Source organism: Triplophysa dalaica, chromosome 6, assembly GCF_015846415.1.
Source record: "Triplophysa dalaica isolate WHDGS20190420 chromosome 6, ASM1584641v1, whole genome shotgun sequence".
NCBI lineage: Eukaryota > Metazoa > Chordata > Actinopteri > Cypriniformes > Nemacheilidae > Triplophysa > Triplophysa dalaica.
The window spans coordinates 20,496,474-20,517,955 of record NC_079547.1 but is presented as its reverse complement, the minus strand read 5'-3'; the positions used below and the strand labels follow the sequence as shown (position 1 = coordinate 20,517,955).

General features: G+C 40.7%; 1 protein-coding gene across 12 annotated transcripts in view; it reads left to right on the top strand.

Annotated features, from left to right (window-relative positions):
- foxp1b (forkhead box P1b) overlaps positions 1–21,482 on the top strand; it is a 158,560-nt gene that overhangs the window by 119,087 nt on the left and 17,991 nt on the right. For 9 of the 12 annotated variants that reach the window (XM_056751472.1, XM_056751461.1, XM_056751462.1 and 6 more), the window contains 5 exons: positions 786–923; positions 2,321–2,413; positions 6,615–6,759; positions 11,863–12,055; positions 17,662–17,769. In XM_056751472.1, coding sequence (XP_056607450.1) covers positions 786–923; positions 2,321–2,413; positions 6,615–6,759; positions 11,863–12,055; positions 17,662–17,769 — 677 coding nt within the window. The remainder of the gene's footprint in view (positions 1–785; positions 924–2,320; positions 2,414–6,614; positions 6,760–11,862; positions 12,056–17,661; positions 17,770–21,482) is intronic. The other 3 variants (XM_056751471.1, XM_056751470.1, XM_056751469.1) reach the window with 3 other exon arrangements.

The window sequence follows — 21,482 nt, the reverse complement described above, 5'->3', positions numbered from 1 at the left end:
CAAAGAAGAGATTTTAATGGCAATGTGTATCATAGAGAAATACTCGCAGTACACAAACACTCACTCTTATACATGTATACGCACAAAGCCTTTATTCAATTAAAGACCCCTGTTAGCAGCTCTTCAAGACCCTCTCAATGACATCACACATTATTTTAGTTTCTAGGCGTAATACTCTTACCTATTTTACATTGTGTTCTCCGTAGTTACGTACTATTTAACAAATCTTTTTAGTTTTTTTTTATTGAGGAGAATTTGTGCATTCTTCGGTGCAGTTAATTCATGGTAATTGAAATACAACTAAGTTTATGTACACACCAAAAACCCATTTTATTGAAGTATTCCAGGGACAGCCTGCTTCTCCCAGATGAAGAGTGGCGAAAACAATCATAAATGTATGAAAATATAAAACGTATTCAGTCACAAGCAAAACACGGACAGCACTCCAGTATAATGGCCGGCGGCCTTGTCGCTAGAGTGGCGTGTTTGATGACGGGAACCGAACATTGACAGTCTACAGTTGTTTGAGTGCGATTGTGGTTTTTTTTGGTCCCGTCAATCTCCCATCAGTCAAACAGCCTTGGCTTGTTGCTTGTTTTATCACTGGTTTCAAAAGCTCCTCAGGTGATGATTTAGAAACAGATCAGGACTTTGAGACAGGCCCGCGATAGTGTGCGCATCATTCACGCTTAACTCTCCTTTTTGAAGGGAAAGTTTCGTGGAATTGTCTTTTACTTTGCTGTTGTACTCATGCATTTTTGCTTCTTTTGTGGTTTTGTGTGCAGGTCCCAGTTTCTATTGCTATGATGACACCACAGGTCATAACTCCTCAACAGATGCAGCAGATCCTCCAACACCAGGTTTTGAGCCCCCAGCAGCTCCAGCTGTTACTGCAGCAACAACAAGCACTGATGTTACAGCAGGTAATTCACATCTGTCTTGATGTGCAAATGTCTCGGATTGTTACTTGGACAAACATTGTGACATATGGAACGCTGAGTTTGACACATTTTGATTCATTTGTTAGCAAACAACCATCTAGAATTCAGGTTTACGTACACTACCAGTTTAAAGTTTTGGGGCACTCCTGTTTCTTTTTTGTTTTGACACATTTTTAAGTAATAATGAACTTATTAAAAATGTGAAATAAAACAAATTTAACAATGGAAACTATGTTGTGACTAAAACAGAAGTAAAGCGAGACCTAAAATGTAGGCACTCTTTCCAAAACGTTGGATATTATCAACCAGTTACTTAAAGTCTTAACTTAAGATATTTTTAAATAATATTGAATGACTTCACATATAGGCAGGGCTCTTATTGGCTGCTTTTTCTTCATTATTCAGTCCATTTTAAAACACTTTAACATAGATATTTTTTTTTAACGAAATAAATTAATTTGTTTGCACAACCCAATTATTTTTCCTTAAAACTAAATTCAAACATTTAAGCTTAGACCTTCAAATCAAAAGGTTTTTAGGATAACGGGAAACGTTGAAGGCAACCCCATAACATTTGACTGATAGTGTGCTTTGGAGGTTTTGCAGGGAAGTTATTTATAGATTCTCACTAAAGCCCAGAAATTAATAAGAGATATTTAAAGGGATAGTTCACTCAGAATGACAATTCTGCAGCAACTGCATCCCCATTCACTTACTTTGGTTTTGTGTCCATACAATGGAAGTCAATCGGAGCCAATGTTTTTCGTTTACCAACTCGGTTCAAAATATCTTCTTTTTCGTTCTGCGGAAAAAGTCATTACAATATAGTGAGTAAATGACAGAATTCTCATTTTTGTGTCAATTTTCACTTTTAAGTCATTTAAATATAGCACAAAGATAACCTAACATACTTCTATTTTAAATTACAGTGCATAGAATGCAGTCTTATATTCAGCTGTTAAACAACATATAGATCAAGCAACCTAAATCTGTCACACGTGTATTACGAGATTTTCATGTGAAAGTTTGTGTGGGTTTTCGCAAGAAACCCGTGACACATTACTCAAACATACTACTCAAATTCCAAACATTCTGCGTGGTGTATACAGATCATCACCTGTACATTTTTGCAAATGTGACCTTTGTCGGAGAAAGTCAAAATGACAATTTTCCATTTGCGGTATAACTCATTTACAGGTTGACTAAAGAATGTTGACTCTTTTATGATATGATATTTTTAATTCCTGAGCTCACTTAGGGTAGACATAGTCACATAATACTAAATATTTTTTTTGGATGCCATACTATTTCACATAACTTTAAATGCAATAAAAATACAAGTCGCAGTCGCTTTAATTTATAACCCCATGTCTTTGCAGCAGCAACTTCAGGAGTTCTACAAGAAACAGCAAGAACAGCTTCACCTTCAGCTCATCCAACAGCAGCATGGCACCAAGCTCCATAACAAAGAGGTATGCTGACTGCATCACTTAACACAAACACTGACACCCAAGAGCAGCTGTTTCCCACCAAAGCTACAACATCGCAGAACCTGTGTGTATCTCATTTAGAGTTTTGACAGTGGTTAAAGTTAAGCGAGTCACTTCCTGCTCTTGTGTGTCTTGAGACGGGGTCTTAACCAGGCGCGATATGACACAGTGATGGTTTTCCCTTTGCCATAAATACAGCAGCATATCTTGTAGTGTATATAAAGGACTCTACTGCCTTCCCTGCTTCTAACTTCATTTTTAAAGTTGTACAACCAGGCGTTTTTCTTCCTGCTCTAATGAAATTCGTATAAGGCGACACTTCGGACAAAAGAAGCGATTATTGCTCGGTCAAAAGCAGTTCAAAGACCATCAGTGTTTCACTTTTTAACTTCCCCACCGAGAGCTTCGTTCTGTTACGGTAGAGAGAGCGAGAACGTATAAATTAAGCCGAACGTTATAAAACACACACACGCGCACACACAACGCTCACTTCAAAGTCCCCCAGCTCCCTAATTAATGAACTGGGGGCTTCAGTTTGGACAAGTTGTGGTGCGATGCCTCCATAAATCAATGCGACGGCAGCGCTTTTCTCGCTTTTGACAGAGGCTGTCACTCTCTCCTGTGTCGGAAGGACAGATGAAGGAAAGGGACTCGAGAACAGGGGGTTGAAAAAGGGAGGGCTTCTCCGTCAAAGGAAGAAACAGTTGATCAGCTGAATAGGATGAGACGAACAGAGGAATAAATACACCGTTTTAAAGAGTATTATGTGTGATCACAGGAATCTGATGCAGCTCTCGAGAGGCTGTCTTCCGTCTGCCCGTGTTTTTCTCACTCGCTTTCCCTCTCCCCCTCCTTCGGCGTTCTCGCGCAGCCATCAAAAGACGGAATGCGAATCGTAGCAGCAACTCCCCCCACGGGGGTCAGACAATAACCCCCTGCTGCGGCTTTGTGCCTCTTTTATTTAAAAGACAACAAAATTTCTTAGGTTTTCAAAGATTTTTAACTTTGGAGTGGAGGCGAGGCAATAAAGGCTTCGATCACGTTGTCATCCGCTCTGTTCTCGTCTCTTTCGTGTGCCACTTCGACTTAACCTCTTGTTTGCTGTGCCAGGACGGCGTAAGGTTAATGCCTGTGAGCAGAGGAAAAGCTCAAGTGATCCGGACCCCATGTCACAGAGCACTTCAATAGAAATTATGTTTTGTCACCAACAATTAAATACAACCTGACATAAAAATAGCCTTTTTTTCATAAAAGTAAATTATGAATTATTCTTCAGTTCCGTTTTGTATTGAAAAAAACCTTTCACTGATATGCAATAGCTGATAACTTTTCTGCTGATGCAACCAACGTTATTTAAGTGGGAACAATGTTAACGTAAAAAATTGCAGCGCTTTTTTCGGGTTTAAATCAAGTTCTGTCCTACATTATTTTCAAATATAATTTTTGGGGTGTTGCTGTGTTACCTTGTCAGTCGTTCAGTTGATGCTATACTGTGAATACATCCTTGGAAAAAATCTGTAAAATGTGTCTCGTAAAAATTTGACTTGACATAAGACCCTAAGACAGTGCGGCCTATTGAACGTACTGTCACATCATCATTTTTATTTGTGATAAATAAAATATGACACCTACCCTGTCTGATGTCTAGTCTAGTTTCTGTTGGAAATGTGTGATGTTAAGAAAGTTAAATGCAATGTGAATATTGTTTTATTTTAACTTAGAAATTGTCCCCAATAGGTCAGAGATGACGTATTTTTGTGTGCAAACCCCAGAAGCGAGTTAGTATTTTAGGACTTCCGGTTCCATCGCTTCAAAGTCTATGGTTTTTTTTTAATGGGTTTTTGGTATATCAGCCGAAATAAGGACTGTGGTAAACAAAACTTAAATATTTGTTTTATTCCATAACATAAAACTGTTTATACACCCATTATAACCCGCTTGTTATTTTTTAAAGCCTTATTGTGTCTTAAAAACGGCGGTTGCTAACAGTGACTACTTCCTTTGGCGGGGACGTTAGACGTCATCGCGCATATACACCTCACAAATAATGCAACATGGGCACAAATCTCTTAAAACTAAGATGCAGATTCAGTCAAGCATCCAAACAGTCAAATTGTTTATTAACATAACATTTTCTAAATAATATCTACAAACATTTGTCACAGTATTGCTAGAAGAAACGGGAGAATGGGATTAGGAAATGACGCAGACCACACTCGAACTTATTTCTACATGTTAGCGCCACAATTCCTCTATGCAACAGTCTCATGTGCAACAACAGCTCCACGCTCCGGCTATTAACAATTCATTTAATTATTTGTACAACTGAAGCCTCATGCTGTCCGTGTAGAAGGGGAATTATGGGTAGTGGGGGCGGATATGGGCGGCTTTCAAAAAAAAGCAAAAGACCATTGACGGGCAGATGAGGATGGGTGGACCATGAAAGACAAAAGATAAAGCGAGAGTGGAGGGGAGAGAGCACTTTATCAGGATTTTTCAGCTCTGTTGTGGGTCTAAAGGTTGACCTGTCCGCGGTTGTGCTTCTGGGCCTTTTTTGTGCGCTTTTTGTTTGGAGAAGTAAACACAAAGTTAAGCATCCTGTGTTTGGGAAGAGGGTGCGGTACACAGCTTGGCAAAGCCCACGTTTGCGCTTTAATGCTCCGACAAACACGCACACACCGCGCGACCCTCCTTCAGAGGAACCTTCTTGTGATTAAATAAGACGTTTAGCTGTTGTCACGGAGACGTCATAATGCACGGAGGAGGTCATAAACAACGGCGTTAGCGTTGAAAGGGGTCAGCGAGAGGGTTCAATAGCCACCGTTTTTCCATAACATCGCCCGTTTTGTTTTGACTGAGGGGGCCGATCGTGGATGTTAGATAATTTCCTCTTATTTATCGTTCAGCTCGCCCGGACCGCTTCCCTCCTCTTCTGTCTTTCAACACCCTCTCGTTCCCTTTTACTTGTTTCCTTTTTTCTTACAATCTTTCTTTTCTTTTTCGTGCTGAACCTCCATCACGTACAGATAACTAAGTAACACTCAATTTTATGTTTCGAACAAAGATGGCAATAGAGAGGAAAATGTACGGATTGCAGCTGGACTGACCTAACCTGTACACCCCTCCCTAAATGAGTCTTAAAGGTGAAGTGTTCACCAGAAAAATTACACCCTTAACCTTTAAGCCCACACGTCAGTCGCTCCATCAAAGCTTTCTCTTGTGCTCAAGTGTTCTTATATAGAGGAAGTGAGCGTTTGACTTCTGTGGCTCTGCGTTTAAAAGCTGCTGAATATTCCTTCAGTCACAAGTTGTTTATGCACAGTTATGAATGGCCATAATTAAAATCCTGTGGCTCTTATTAGGAATGATTAACAACGTTTCATTATTTGTCACAAGCCTCCCAGACTCCTCGTTAATTAAGGAGAGATGGGAATGTGGGAACCGACGTGTCTGCACGTGTTTGTTTGTGCGTTTTTATCAACCGTGAGCGAAGCAGTATGTTTGCGAATGTGATGACATGATTGTTTGTGAGTGTGGACCTCTCATTCTCTTTTACACTCTCATACTTTCTCTCTTTCAGTGTTTCTTTGATTCTCCCTCTTGTCTCTATTCTGTCTTTCTCTCTCAACATTTTTACTTAATTTAGAGTAATAGTTCACCAAAAAGCAACCTGCAAGTTGTTTCAAACCTATAGAAATGTCTATTTTAAAGGATGTTGGGAAGTTCTGGGGCACCATTGACTACCATTGACTTCTTACTATATAGTCAATAGTGCCCCAGAACTGTTTGGATTATAAACATTCTTCCAAAAATATTTTTCAACGAGACCAATGTCCAGGTTTGGAACAACTTGTATTTTTGGGTGAACTATCCGTTTAAATGATTTGTGTTGCCATGGTTGTGTTTAGTTAAAGCAGGATTATACAAAAAAAGTAGTGAGAACGAAATTTACTATATCTCAATAACTAACAATAATTTGGTATTAAAATAGGAAAACAATAAAATAACATATAAATGATACAAAATATAAAAATAGACTTTAACCATGACGTTATAGACAGTGTGAGAAATGGAAAAGAAAAAACAATGGTTGGTTTCTGAAGGTGTGCAGCTGATAAATGTCTCTCTCTCGTTCTCTCTCACACTCTCTTTTTCATTCTCTCTCTCTACGTCTCTTTCTCAGCAGGTGTCTGCGCAGCAGCTGGCCTTTCAGCAGCAGCTCCTCCAGGTTCAGCAGCTGCAGCAGCAGCATCTTCTGAGTCTGCAAAGGCAAGGTCTGCTGTCCATTCAGCCTAACCAGACTCTGCCCCTTCACTCCCTTACTCAGGGTGAGTCCATATGCTCCGTCCCCTAATGCACCTGATCACACAGAGATCAATAAAGATATGATTAAATCGTATTTTGGCTTTTTGATGTTGTTTCATTTAGGATTCTTTCTATGAACTCAGTGTTTTATGTGAATTGTGAATTTGAACCCAGAAGGCTAAAAGCTTATTTTACCAGAAGTGTTTTATCCCATTCTCTTGTTCTCTTGAAACAACAAGTCAAAGCCTGTCAAATATGACAAATATTTTGTTACTTTGAGAGGTTAACATTGTACATTGTAAACTGGACCATCTTGTGTTTCCATTTCTTCATCCGTTCGCCGTTTATACATTTGTATCCGTCTCATCTCTGTTATCTCACATCGAGCCTTCATCAACCCGTAAACATACATGCGCCATTGTTTTCTAACCTCTACCCACTAATCTAGTCAACGATTAATCATTTCACAAGAAGGCAGTGAGTCAAAAGGTGTTTTTCCAGAAAGTGTATTGCTTTATTTTCTTTTGTCATATTTACTGAAGGAGCAGCTACAGAATAACAAAGAACGCATTCATACCGGTTAGTTTTTGAGTTTTTTTTAAAGCTGACTGTATTCTCTTCGGCTAAAACAAACAAGGCCATAACAAGATAAGACCAAATAAAGGGTGGGGAGGGGTTCTCGGGTAGCTCGCAAATACAAACTGTGTTTGTTCGGTTTTGTTATTGTTTGATCAGCCGTGGAGACGCAAACCTGAGCCACTCCAAATACCCACGTTGACCTGGGGCTGGGCTAGGGTCAGATAGATGGGCGTCTATGAGATGTCTTTGAAGGACAATTTTTTATAAAAAATATCAGCGAATGAGAAGCTGCTAAACGCAATGAGATGGGTCAGAACAGATTAGATATGAAAATAAATAAAAGTGTATTTGTTAGTGACGGATAGCTAGCTTGAAACTGGTTAGTGTAGTTCAAGTCTGAAATCATGAAATAAATCTGATGGTTAACCTTAAAGACTGTAATGTTCACTTAAATCTCGCTGGTTGTTAAGATTGCAGTTAAAGCACTTGTCACAGTGTGTGTGTGTCCTCCACATTTTCTGCTTCACTGTTAAAAGTTATTGATGACCTTTTTTCTTTCACACTCCACTTCATTCTTTCATGCTTCAGCAAACCAGTTTTCCATTCGCAAGATGTAATCTACAATATTCAGTAGTTAGCCGAGTTGTTAGCATTGGCGGGATAACTTATGTTACCTCAGTGTGTGTGTGTGTGTGTGTGGTGATTATGCGCTCGGGCAGGCTACTAAAGAAGATTACTCGGTCAGGGAAACAGGCAGAAATTGGCTTATTTATTAGACACTTTGACTTTGATGTTTGAATAAAATCTTTTAACATCACGGCTTGGTGCTTAACGTACATGCACGTCCAGTCGTTTTCTACACGATTGAAAAAGCTGTTTACGAGTATGCAAGCGAGCTCTCTGGCTCGTATGAGACTTCTATCAAAACAATGTGTCGTTTTGTGAGTCAGGTTTCGAAAAGCAGGCCTGGATCTCTCTTGCGGGTCGATCGTTTTTTGGCGGTAATGTTTAAAGTTTTGGAAAGGGATAAAACAGCCTGCTATCAATTATAGAAATGTGTTAGAGGAGATAAATATATAAAAGGGGTCCGGGGGGAGAAAATAAGTGTTTATCAGTGTGCGTATAATAACATGCAGTACAGATTAATATGGGATAGTTGTTCGGTTTTGTTATTGTTTGATCAGCCGTGGAGACGCAAACCTGAGCCACTCCAAATACCCACGTTGCCCTGGGGCTGGGCTAGGGTCAGATAGATGGACCCTAATTTCTTTTTTCTACAGAACACAAAAGAAGATCATTTGAAGAATGTTGCTAACCAAACAACATCGGCTCCAATTAACTAACCAAACCACTGTGACATTTCTCAAGTATTTTCTTGTGTATTCCACAGAAATCCCATATAGGTTTTAAATGACATAAAGGTGAATCATTGAGGACAAATTTTATTTTGGGATAAACTAAGCACAATCGTTGCACCTGCATTTTGCTGTTGAGCACACAGTCTAAGTTTGCGATCTACACCGGTGTGGCTGCCAGATGTGTGTGTGTCTCTAGTCTTCCACACTATTAGCCCGGTCTCATCTGAATCCGTGCCCTTATACACACATTATGATCCCTAGCATCCCCGTAGTTCAGTCTCATCCCCGGCCGCACATTAGTTAAGTTGTCCAGTCAAGGGCCACAGGACACCGACAAGACAAATTTGCGCCTAATATGAAAGCAGCAAATGTGACCAGGCATGAAGTGCGGCATGCACCCGGGCCCATCAGGGGACTTCGGCCTCTCGTCCGGCTTCTCTGGCAGTGATTGATTGGTTGGCAGTGCGGCACTGTTTAATAGCTTCTGTAGCATTAGGGAGGAACATGTTTAAGGCCTTAGGGCTGCATATCAAAGGCCCCAGCGATCATAACCTCTTTTACAAGAGAAAGAGAAGATCTCTGCCTCACAGAGAAATAAACTAATAGTACTGTCAGTATGCAGTTGTGGCGGCCCTATTGAAAGAGACACGGCCGCTGGTTTCCGTGGCCCCAGCGCGCGGCGCTATTTTTTATCGACTGCTGATGGGCCACAACTAATGTGGTTGTGAACCTTAAATCAACTTTCCGCTTGCTCAAACATGGTCACCAGGGTACTGGGGGTACAAGGACGGGAAAAGGTTGAAAAGGGAGTTCAGGCCCCTGTCTGGGCGTCGGCATTACCTGCTGCGGTAAAAATTGAGTTGCTTCGCTGGCGATCAGTCAAACGTTTCAGTGACATCCATTTTTTAGAAGCACGAGTGTGTATCTTTGGCTTTTAATGAGAAGAGGTGCGCCACTGAAAAATGACTTTGGGGGCGTTAAAGCGATCTGGAGTTTACAAGACAGATTTAAAGACAAAGAAGTGTTTAAATGTCGTGCGCTACCTGCGAAGCGTGGCATCCATCATCCGCCACAAAATGACGATAATGCAGCAAGGTTCGTACGGTTGGTTGTAATGTGACGTATGGAGAAAATGTTAGAGATGTAATTTTTGGTTTATTGGTTGAAGGTGGGGTGAGGTGAAAGACAGATGCATAAATACGGAAAGGACGGGGTTGAGGTACAAGAAGAAATGGAGAGGTAGAGGGAAGGGTTTATGGGAGGTGTCAGACACAACAAGACAGCTTCGTCCCACACACAGCCCACCTCCCCCAACCCCACCCCCTCCAGCTTGGATTCGTTTCAGTAAACAGTGGTGTCGGGGTCACCTGGACTTCTGGGTAATTGAGGGAGAATGGGCCGCCCTGTCAAGCACATCGGCTAAAAATACATCGCACGCTGTCACTGTGCTCCAAGTGGGGGAAAATGATTGTTCCCCTCCATGTCCAAACCCAAAACAATCACCAGCGCCGTGACCTTCTATCTCGAAACCGTACAGACAACTTTTCCTCGCAATGACAACTGCAAAGACAAAAAGAAAACAAGCCAGTCGATACCTTCAGCTCTCCTTCAGATGCCATCGTCGGAATTTAGACTTGGGTTTTATAACGTTACGTGAACGTATGTACATGAGGACATTAAAAGGCGCAAAAAAACTCACGACATGCCCAAGAAAGCAAAAGATGCTACTTGGCATGTGGGAAGGTTATTGATTCGTCCTGCAATAATTTTCATAGGCTCTTTATATGCAAACGATATGGTGTGAATTTATGGCAGTCCTACCAGACTCATTTCACAGTTTTTAGTCTCCGTCTCTTTGTCTGTCTCTCTGGAGTCTTAGCCGCCTCATTAGCTTACTGTTCTCCATTACTGGCATAATTAAAATCTTTAGTAGCTTATCAAATTAAAAATATTTTCTGCTGATCGTATTGAGATCTTCACCTCACCCGTTATTTTGCCACAACAGGAATAAATTAAAACTGAGCGAAACTCATGCAAACGCATTACGGCGGAGCACTTGAAAGAGGCCACTTCTGGTATCTGTAAAGAAAATTATTACGAAGGGAAAGGATAGAGAGAATTAGAAAATGAGGGGGGGGTGAAAACAAGAAGGATGAACGTAATCGGAACTAAAATTGGTTTTGCTCATTTTGAAATCGTAATTGTGATGTTAAGCGATTGATCCTTACTACCACCCAAAAGCCCCTTTCTGTTAATTTCGCAGAACATATGAAAAACTTTCGCAGCACTAGGATGAATCAATACTTTGTACACTTGAAAGATTTAAGCTGTAGGTTACGATTTTCTCTTTTTCCAATTTTCAAATGAGAATCGACTTAATAGCGAAAAAATGGGATTACGTTGATTGGTTCATTCGTGGATTTCTTATACAATAGCCCATAAGAAAACAATACTCCACGTGCTGCACATTCAAGGCCAATTTTAATGTTTTCTTTTGTAATTCCCAGCCTGCTAGCGCAAAAATGTAACGTCAGCCGACGAAACATGAAACACTTATGTATGTGTGTGCGCTTCTAAGGGTGTAGTAAGTGTTCGTGTATCTGTCACCGAATCGAGGCAACATCTTGTCTTCAAGCGATTTTTCTTCTCACTTATCTTCTCTTTTTCCAAAGGATGTACGAGCGGCATTGCGCTCGACTTGTTAAATGAGGTTTAAGTCGTCTGTGTCAATTGGAGGCGGGGCAAAACTTTAAGCATTTTGCACATTAACACGCTTTCGAGAGTATTACCCTAGGGGCTTGTTCGTTCTTTCGTTTTCTCCCTCGTTGTCTCTTGCATAGGGAGGGATGTTTTTGTGGGCTTGTGTTTGTGTGTGAGAAAGAACTGTCTGACTTCTTGTCAGAGGAATAATGGTGATTATTCAGATTTCATGCCCTGTCTGTATGTTAATTATTTACTTCAAGCATGAAATGTGCGTGAATGCCAGAGAATTTTTGTACACAAACACGCTTCACAAAGCATGCAGGGAATGAGAGAGAGAGGGAGAGGGCAGGCGGCTCATATCAGCCTGTAGTGGAATAATTAATGCCCCTCTTTTGTTTACTGAGCCCTTGTTTTTTATTTAATTATGCCACGAGTAGAACCAGATTAGCCGTTAATTGATTTAATTATCCAATTTGTTTGTGGCAGGCATGATTCCAGCTGAACTACAGCAGCTGTGGAAGGAGGTTACAAACTGCCACGTGAAGGAGGAGAACAGCATCACCAATAACGGCCACCGGGGTCTGGACCTGTCGTCGCATTCCCCCGTCCCTCTTAAAAACATCAACCAGCATGGATCCACCAACGGCCAGTACGGCAGCCACACGCTCAAGAGAGAGAGGTAAGACCATGGCCCACTATTATCGTGACGAGTTTGGATGTTTTTCATAAAAGTTTGTTGATGCTGATATAAATGTAAAAATAACTGAGATGTGTGAATGGCACAGATCAGATAGTTTGGTCTTGGGAGAATTTGGTGGGAATGACTGAATTTATAATCGCTGACTTTTGGTGACAGACTGGCAAAGTTAAACAACGTTGTTGAGTCAACTCTGTGAGAAACATTGAGGTTATTCTGTGTGTTTATTGTGGGCTGCAGACCCGCGCAACAAAATATTTCTAGGCATTCGTTTTTTTCCTGACATCACTGTGTAAACCAAACAAGCTCTCCTATTGTCCCGGTGAGGGTGGAAATCATTTTAAGAGAAGCCAGGGTGATGGACAGGTACCCATAGGGCATTTTCTGCAAATTAATATTAATTTATCGCTTCTAAGTACCACGCCATGTTCATTAAGGACCTGGAGGCTGTCTGCTTAGTCCTGTACATTGGGGAATTCCAGTCAAGCACCTGAGAGAATGGCATTGTTAGAATGGTTAGATTACTGTAATAGAAAGAAAATCACTTCCTTTGTTAGGAAGCACCTCTGTTGTTGCGTTATTGCACTTGTAGTCCTCACAGCATATCAACCAAATAGTTTTCGTTTTACTTTTCTTTAAAGATCAAGTGTATGAAATTTTGCAGCATCTAGCGGTTGAATCTAGCGGTATGCAACCAAAGACTCACTTCAACCTCCCTTTCGAAGCACTACGGTGGCTGACACGGATCCAAGATGTCGTCACATTTTCACTTCTTTGCCAAAGGAGATAACGTATTTACGAAGCGTGCTCTGTAGGGCAGTTTGTACATTTAGGGTTACTGTTTGAAACAAAATGGTGAATTCAATGTAAGGGGACCCGCGGTGTATGTAGATAGAAATAGCTCATTCTAAGGAAATAAAAACGGTTTATTATGTAAGGTCTTTATACACCTTTGAAGACAGTGATGTATATTATATTGCATTTCTATCTATAGATCCTCCCAAAAATTAAACACTGGACCTTTAATTTGACTATATTTGGTATTTATTGTACAATTACAATTACAATTAGATACTACAAAGCTTTGTATTAAATCAAAAGCTACACAAAATCATTATTTTTTACAAATCAAATTGTAATAGAAGTGCAGAATTTCCTTCAGAGCGACTGGATACAATTCCTTTCAAAACTTGCGTAAACAATTTTTTTTTGTATTCATTTGGTTTTATGCAACACTTATGCGTTGCACCGCAGCTTTGCTAAACAATGTTTTTAAACCCCTGACACTTGAAGAGTTATTTGGAGGAAGTATTGTGTCGCTGTGTCTTTAAGGAAGATTTTAATTTAGTTTATAACACGTTAACTTGTTTTCATGTGCTCAAGTCTGATCTTTGAACTGCTTGTAAGAAGCCTCCAGGCACTCTGAGCTCATTTGTTTGTCTCTCTCTCTCTCTCTCTCCACATCTGACTCAGATTTGGCTGATCAAAACCAACGTGTCATTATGAAAGCGATGCGAACGAAAACACGTTTAGTGCTGCAAAACAAGCTCTTGCCGAAGGTGAAGGGAGGGTTCACAATTGTATCTGCAGTTTCTATCAGTGTAGGGCAGAATTGAGTCTGTGACGGGTGCGCTGAACATCCCCGCTGGGTTATTTAGGCAGGGTGGGTTGTCACTGACACGGTGGGTCTTATGGGGGCTATTGCAACCAATGGAGATCCTGGCAACGTATACTGTATCTAAATTAGGTCTTCATTTTGAAGGTTGTAAATCATGTAGCAGTGCATTTTGGGATTGGCTTCTCCTTGAAGGATACTTACTAATGCTGCTTTAGACATTGCCATTGAGAGATGCTTTTGTAAACCCATTCCCACCAGCAGCATGTTGGGAATGACACCTGAAGATGTTGTATAGTTAGGCAGCTCACTAGGTTTTGCAACAGAGCAACTCGTTCAAATGCTCACTCATGCTTTCTGAAGAGTAACAGTCTATCTGCCCATTTCCCTAAAGTGCACAAACAACCAGTCCTCCATCACAACACCGCAACCCTTTTGTGCCACATCTGGTTTAAAACACTCAAGGAGACAAGTCGGAAAGCTCAGCGCTTCCCTGCCCGCCCCTCTCTCTGTCAGAGATTAAAGAAGACGTCAACCGCAGTTTAGCTCCTGTGCCGTGAAGAAGGCTTTCTGCAGACTGAATATGCCTTAGATCTGTCAGAAAACAAGAGCAGGTGATCACACCTCTCTCTCTTTTGCATCCAGGCAGCTAAAGAGTTTTAGAAATACATTCCTGGGTCATTTCTGATTAAATACAAATGCAATATAGCGAGACATTGCCAGCTTTAATGAGCTTCTCTGTAGCATTGAAGGGATAGTTCATCCAAAAGTGAAAAATCTGTCATCATTTACTCAACCACTCAAGAATGTCAGCATTTTTAGTCCTGGGACATCATCCACTACCATAGTAGGAAAAAATATTGTACACATAATGAGATATTTTGAAGAATTTTTTACACCTTTGACTAATATTTAATTCTTACTACGGTAGTCAATGATGTCCCGAAACTTCCAAATATCTTTCTCTGTGTTCATCATAACAAAGTCATGTAAACAGGTATGAAATTGAAAGAGGGTGAATAAACGATGACAGAATTTTCATTTTAATGTATGTGTATTTTATTAGCAAACACATATTCCACACAAGGTCACAGAGAAAGCATAACATCAATCCATGACATTTTTAATCCGTGCAGATTGAAATCCACAGATTTAAATTGAACGAAACAAATCATCGACTCATTTTCACACAAACGTTAATGAACTTTTAATTGATGCAGTTTTAGCAAGTCCTTCCCGTTGCGAAACATGCAGGCAGCTGCGCGCTGATGGACTCGCTCTGCCCCGGCTCCCTCAGATTAGTTACCGGCCGGGGTCTTAAGCACCGCGCAGGCCGTTTCATGTGTCATATAAAATCTGGCCAGTCGCAGCGACGCCTGCAACTAAAACCTTAAGTGCATCCACCGACATCATTCACTGTCTTTTCACTTCCGTCTTAAAGGAAGGAGCGAGAAACTCAATCACCGCGTACATGTTTAGACGCGATGCTCATCTGCTTTTAGCATCCTCCACCGGCTCCCACTGGTGCCAGCACAGAGACAACCGCCGCGTGCACACCCAAATATGATAAAAGCATTCGACGTGTTCGTCCACCCGACCCATCAGCACCTAGATAAGGGACAAACGCGGTTTGTGAACCTGCGTGAACTTCTCTGGTGATGTAAGGTCAGGGGTTGGAAGACATTTGCTGACCTGACTTCAATGGGACTTTATGGCTAGTACAAGACGGATATATCCGGTCAATCAAAAGAGGACAGGAAAATGCAATAAATTTGTGCTCATTTCATAGAAAAGGTTAAGATACATCACCAGTTTGATGTTCAAAATTAAAAGTCATTATGTGAATTAATATTATTCAGTAATATTAATTTAATCCTTAGCATCGGTATAGTAATATAAATAATATATGTAAAATATATTTAAAAACGTATTCCACCTTTAGGTTTTGTCTTTACCTCTAGTGTGAACCTTAAAAAAAGTATATTTTTTTTAACAGGGTCGCCCTGCTCGTGTCGTCCCAGTTTCTCTCCCATAATCCTTCAGGATTGCTGTGCACGGGGGATTTAAACCCAGTCAATTTGTTTTAAAGAGATAAATAATCTGATTTCCCCCCTAATGGGCCCCTTAACCTTCCTTTTAATTGATCTTCAACTCTGGAAATGATAATTAAAACATTTTGAGGGGTTTGGGAGGGAGGCGTGGGGTCGGGGATCCAGTAGAGGATTGAGTCGGGGGTCTGGGGATTTAGCAGTAGACTTGGAGGAGGACTGTTTCTGTGATGATGTCTCCCCACATGAAGACGCTAGGGAGAGTAATGGTGTTCTGGGCCTGTCTGAGCTCAGGTCTGGCTCTCCAGACGTCAGACCTCTTCTTCTTTCTTATGTTGGCAACCATGATACTTATTCGCTCAGTCCACGATAATACGATCCTAGATCATAATGTAATGAAAGATGATATGACAGAGTAGTGCTACCTCACAGGAAAGCATTTAGGCTAGCATTTGAAGAGCAGGATTTAAATGCATAGGCTGGGGTGCTTGTGATGTACTGTTTGTTGTTTTTATATTTTTTAAAGGATGGCTAACCCAAAATGGAAAATCTTGTCATTCACAGAAATAATTTTGTAATGTACATAAGATTGGATATTTGGAGAGAACGATTTTTGTACTCCTTTTCTACTTTGTGCCCTTTTCTATTTGTTTTCTCTTATAAACATATATGTGTGTTTTTGTGCATGCGTGTTACATATATACAGTGTATGTGCATTTTTATACTTTTTTGGTTTATTTATGTTTTATATTTACAGTTATACCTATATTACATGTGTTCATGTATATTATAAGTCTAATTATTGCTAATATTTTCTTTTTCTTTTTTTATTATATATACTTAAATATATTCCTATAAAGTAATACAAAGTTTTATATTCACATAATCTTATGAATAGATAGTATATATATTTTTTATTTTATTTATTTATTTAAATTTGAAATTTAATAATATTAATTATAGTTCTACCTGTACTGCCTTTTGCTTTGTTTATTTACATTTTTATTTATACCTTTATACCTATGTTCCAGTTATTAATGCATTTAAAAAGTATAATATATTTTTTACACTTCTTGTACTGTTAATGTAGGAATTATTCTCCCATTAGAATTGAGACTGGGTCTTGTATTGTAATTATTTGAGTTATACAGTTAAATTTAAAGCTTACGGAGTAAAATCTTAAAAGTTTAATTCATTTTGATCGTAAAGTAAACCCACAGATCACTCAAGGGAAACCCACAATGCCAACCTAGAATCTTCACTTCTAAATGTTGTGTTTGCAAGCTAGACGCTTGTTTGCATGGAAGCCTGTGCCGACAACTCTTTGCAGATGGATAAATTGATAACAGGTGGAGTGTGTTTGTTGTTTGCACTTGGCAGAAACAGGCCAGATGAATTTGGAAGCTTCCTGTTGTGGGAAGCACTTGTTGCTCCAGGTGGACCGTAGGGGTCACGGTTCAGCGGTCAGAGTAAAAGGACACGCCGTATCGCTGAACCTCGCGCAGCTCTGATCAAAGCTCTCCTCCAAGCTTTTCAGAGGAAGCCCATAATTGGCTATTGATTGGTCCGCATTGCGCAGCTCGGACGCTGTGATAGGCTGACAACTCCAACTATGCTGAAAGCAGAGCGCGCTGATCACACGCTTCCTGTCGAGGTCAGGAGTTGTGTGTGAGTCAGTGCGATGTCAGTAAAACAACAATGTTGTGATGAATTTTGTGTTTGTGTCTGGTGAAGGGGGAAGGTTTCTTTATTAGTTTTCAGATTTTAGTGGATGAGCCATTCATTTTGCATCAAGGGATATTATGGAGATTAATTGCTCTTTAGTCTCTTTCATAAAAGTCCAATGATGCGTGATTATTTTGCATATACATCTCGGATATATGCTGCCTGGATGTGGAGGTAACGTCTGCTGTTTCTTTTTACAGTTCAACGTTGGATGATCATTCTTCCCACAGTCATCCCCTCTATGGTCACGGCGTCTGCAAATGGCCAGGATGTGAAGCGGTCTTCGACGATTTTCATTCGTTTTTGAAGTAAGAAATGTGTGCTTCATGTTGCAATTTTCTTTTGGATTTTTCTTTTGGATTTTCATTTCCTATTAGACAATATCCATGGGATCATTCAGGATTAAATATAAATTATAATTCCACTTCCAATTCCTGTGGATCCTACTATCTTTCCACTCCAAATTTTGAACACATTTCTTTGGGATTTTTGATTTCCACCCACATTTTGCATGCACGACACCTGCGCTCTCGTAAAGATCAACCCATTCAAATCTAGTTACAGTTTGTTCCATCACATTGTTTCCAATCTCTCCTCCTGGTTCTTTTGATATTTTCTTCCCTGTCATGGGGGCTTGGTTTTGACGTGGACGTCTGGTGGGCTCTCTCAGTGTGGGTTGGGCTCTTGTTGTTGGTGTGCGGTGGGATCTCTGTGGTGTGGTTTTCCACAGGATTCTGTACTGCCTGCGATAACTGTAGTCCCCATGGAGATTCCTGACACTTTGTCCCAAAACAAACACGTTGGGATGTTTATCTTTGATGACCCATATACCCAGTACAGCGGGTAGGCCCTTGTCAGCCTCTAGATCTTACAATGTCCTTTTGTCTCCGGTTTTGGTGCCGTTTTCAGATTTATTCACTCTGAGACCCGGTTTAAAATAAAGTGTCGAATTTGAAATGTTGATACTATACAAAACAGCTAAACGTGTCTACGTGTGGATGGCCTCTATGTCACTTTGGATGAATGCATTTTTATGTATTAAATAAATGCATCAATGTGATATGCTAACCGCTACACCACAACTCTAAATTGTTTCTACCAGCAGCTTTAGTGAATCAAGTCTTTCTTGCTTTTGAAGTCGACTGTACCGCGGCCAACACACACAGGCTAAATAACAGCCGAATCAAACATCAGGCTCAAGGTGCACAGTTTACACCACATACATCCTAATCCCCTCTGAAGAAGACCTGGTCTTACTCAATCCCCACTGTGTGAGTGTATGTCAGGCTGGATTAGTCGAACTCCAAACAATATATGACATTGTTCCATTATCCCACGTTTAAACCAAAACAAGCCGACATGGGGACCCACAACCAGAGAAAGTGAGAAAAACGAACAAGGAGATCAGAACCACAGCTACGCTCCTGCCCCGTTACACAGTACTGTGTTTTCCTCCTCTCAACGCACCCATGGTTGCTCGCGTTTCAGGGAGCGGGCTCTCCGGGTGGTTTATTTGAAGCCGTTTTTGAAACCGGCCCAGCCACTGTAAACACTTTTGCAGATCACTTAGCAGATAATAACATAATCTACCTCGGATCTGTGTTTACCTGCAGAGAAAGACATAAAGACACGCATTGGTTCTGTCTGCTGGGAGCGTAGAAAGTAGGTTTGCCACTCTGGAGCGAGATCAACCGAGTGTCTAAACAGCGCCGGAGAATAAACCGCAGATCAGTGTAACAGAATGTTTTTGAATTTTGCTTCACTTCATTGCCTTTTTTCCGTCTGCCAAAGCCGTGATTCATCATTGCTTATTGAAATAAGAGAAATTAGCATTTCAGAGCTGCAAAAGAGAGAGTGAGGGAGGGAGAGAAGTGCTTTCTTTAAAAAGAGCCCGAGAACACTCTGCGATGTTTATACAAGTGTTTTTATCATGGCAACATCTTGTTTACTTTTCTTGCCTGCCCTAAACTGCTTGGAACATGTTGAGAAAACATTTGGAGACGCTCCACAAAGCCGGCTTTGTAAAAGCGAGGCTGGGTGAGAGTTCAGCTGGCACGCTCAAGGTGTTAACCGTCCATGCGCTAAACATTTCCACATGTGCATCCGACGGCCCGAAAAATCACAAACAGAATAAAAGGAAGAAAATTAGCGGGATGATGGGTTTTCTGGGTAGCTTGCGAGAGACGGGCGCTCTGGGCGATGTGAGATGCGCGGTAGCGTCACGTCCATCTCCTTTGCCCGAGCCAACATCAACAACCGGTGACGTGCGGTGGTGTTGTTTTAAACCATGCGGATATTTATTGTGTCTTTAAAAGAAAACATTGCATACCTTGTCACACTGGATGATAACCGTTTCAATAAATAAAAGGGAAGGGGTGGTTAATGTGATACGTGTTTTTCCAGTAGTGTAGGAAGGGTGGAGCACAGGTTTATATAGTTTTCAATGTCTTGTCGTATTTGTTTTTTGTTTATTTAAAGTCGCTTTGTTTGATTACAGAACATACAGTATTAGTCTTAGAACTAGTTTTTTTGTGAATTGTTAACTTTGACAAACATGCCTGTTGCATTGTGTTTGCTGTACATGCAATCCCATCCTGGAACCTTTATGTTTACCCATCAAAGACAAGCAGTATACGTAAATAAACCTATTGATAATGCAAATTTTTGCAAAATTGGCAAAAACCAGGAGAGGATGAATATTTAACTATGCAGGTGTCTTTGAATGTTTGGTAATAAACAATGAAGACGTTGTTGCGCTAGAAAGGCCTCCAAGGCACAATCCTCGTACAGCATCATTAAAATGCTTAAGGACTTAAGGACGGCTAGCCTCAATGTGGTGTAAAATGCTGACTGTTTAACGAATGTCTATTTAACTTGTTTTATTGTGGCCATTTACATTAGGCGCTGTCATCCTGCCAGAAAGCTTTTAAAACAAGCCTTCGTTTGAAGTCCAAAAAGTGACACATGCCAACGCTCATAGTCTTTCCCGACGTCAATTCTGCCATTCCCCGTCCTGTCCAGACGCTCCTCTGAGAGGCTGCATTAAGGGCCATTTGAATATTTCATTTCCTATTAATTATGCACTGTGACTCTACATGTCATTAGACAGAAAGGAGAAAAAAGAAACGTCCACTCTAACAAAGGATGAAAAGCGGGAGATCGCAAGGTGCCGTGAACCAAGAATTCCAAAGCACATCACGTCCAGCCGCATTCGTCGAGACGGCCTTAATACCTAGCTATTTTATCTTTTGCGCAGGTGGGAGGTTGTTTTGAAATGTTTACATGATCCCTTTCAACCTTTGCTGACATCAAACGCAAGTTGTTTTGTGTAGATTAATGTTGAAACTCAAAACAAACACGTTGGGATTTTAAACAAGGTGAATATTTATCGTCACCTCCTTAATCCTTGTGTTAGCGATCAATTCTGAGTATCTTAAAATAGTAATTCACGCCGTGTCAACACAAAAACAAGGATTTTTATATGGTCACTTTGAAGAAAAACAGACTGCGTTTCCACGTATGTTTGGATCATTTCCCTTTCAAGCTCGAGTGCTCCGCATCCCACGTCGTCGATGTCCTGTTTGCGCCAAATGTATCTGTACTGCACTCGTATGTTGTCTTTATTCTTATTAATGTCGCGACTGCCGTCATGTCACGCCATTCGGTTGAATTTATTAGGCCATCAACATCACTTCTGGCTCCTCTTGTCTCTGGCCCCGCTCAGGTACGGGTACGACTTTGATTTGCGGCGGGAGACAGTCACCGTACATTGAAGTAGACGAGCATGCCGAAAACGCTATTCCTCCTTTCCGTTCCATTCCTGGTGACAGCGAACTACAGGGTCAGAGAAGATGCGATATAATTTATGATATATATAATATATTGGATCCATTAGCAGGCATAATGAAGTAGCGAAATGAAAGGGTATTTGTGAAATCAGTTCAAACATCCTGCCCGGATTATGATTAAATGATTAATGAAATGCCCCTGCATAAGCATTTTCCAGCTATAATTCATGCGA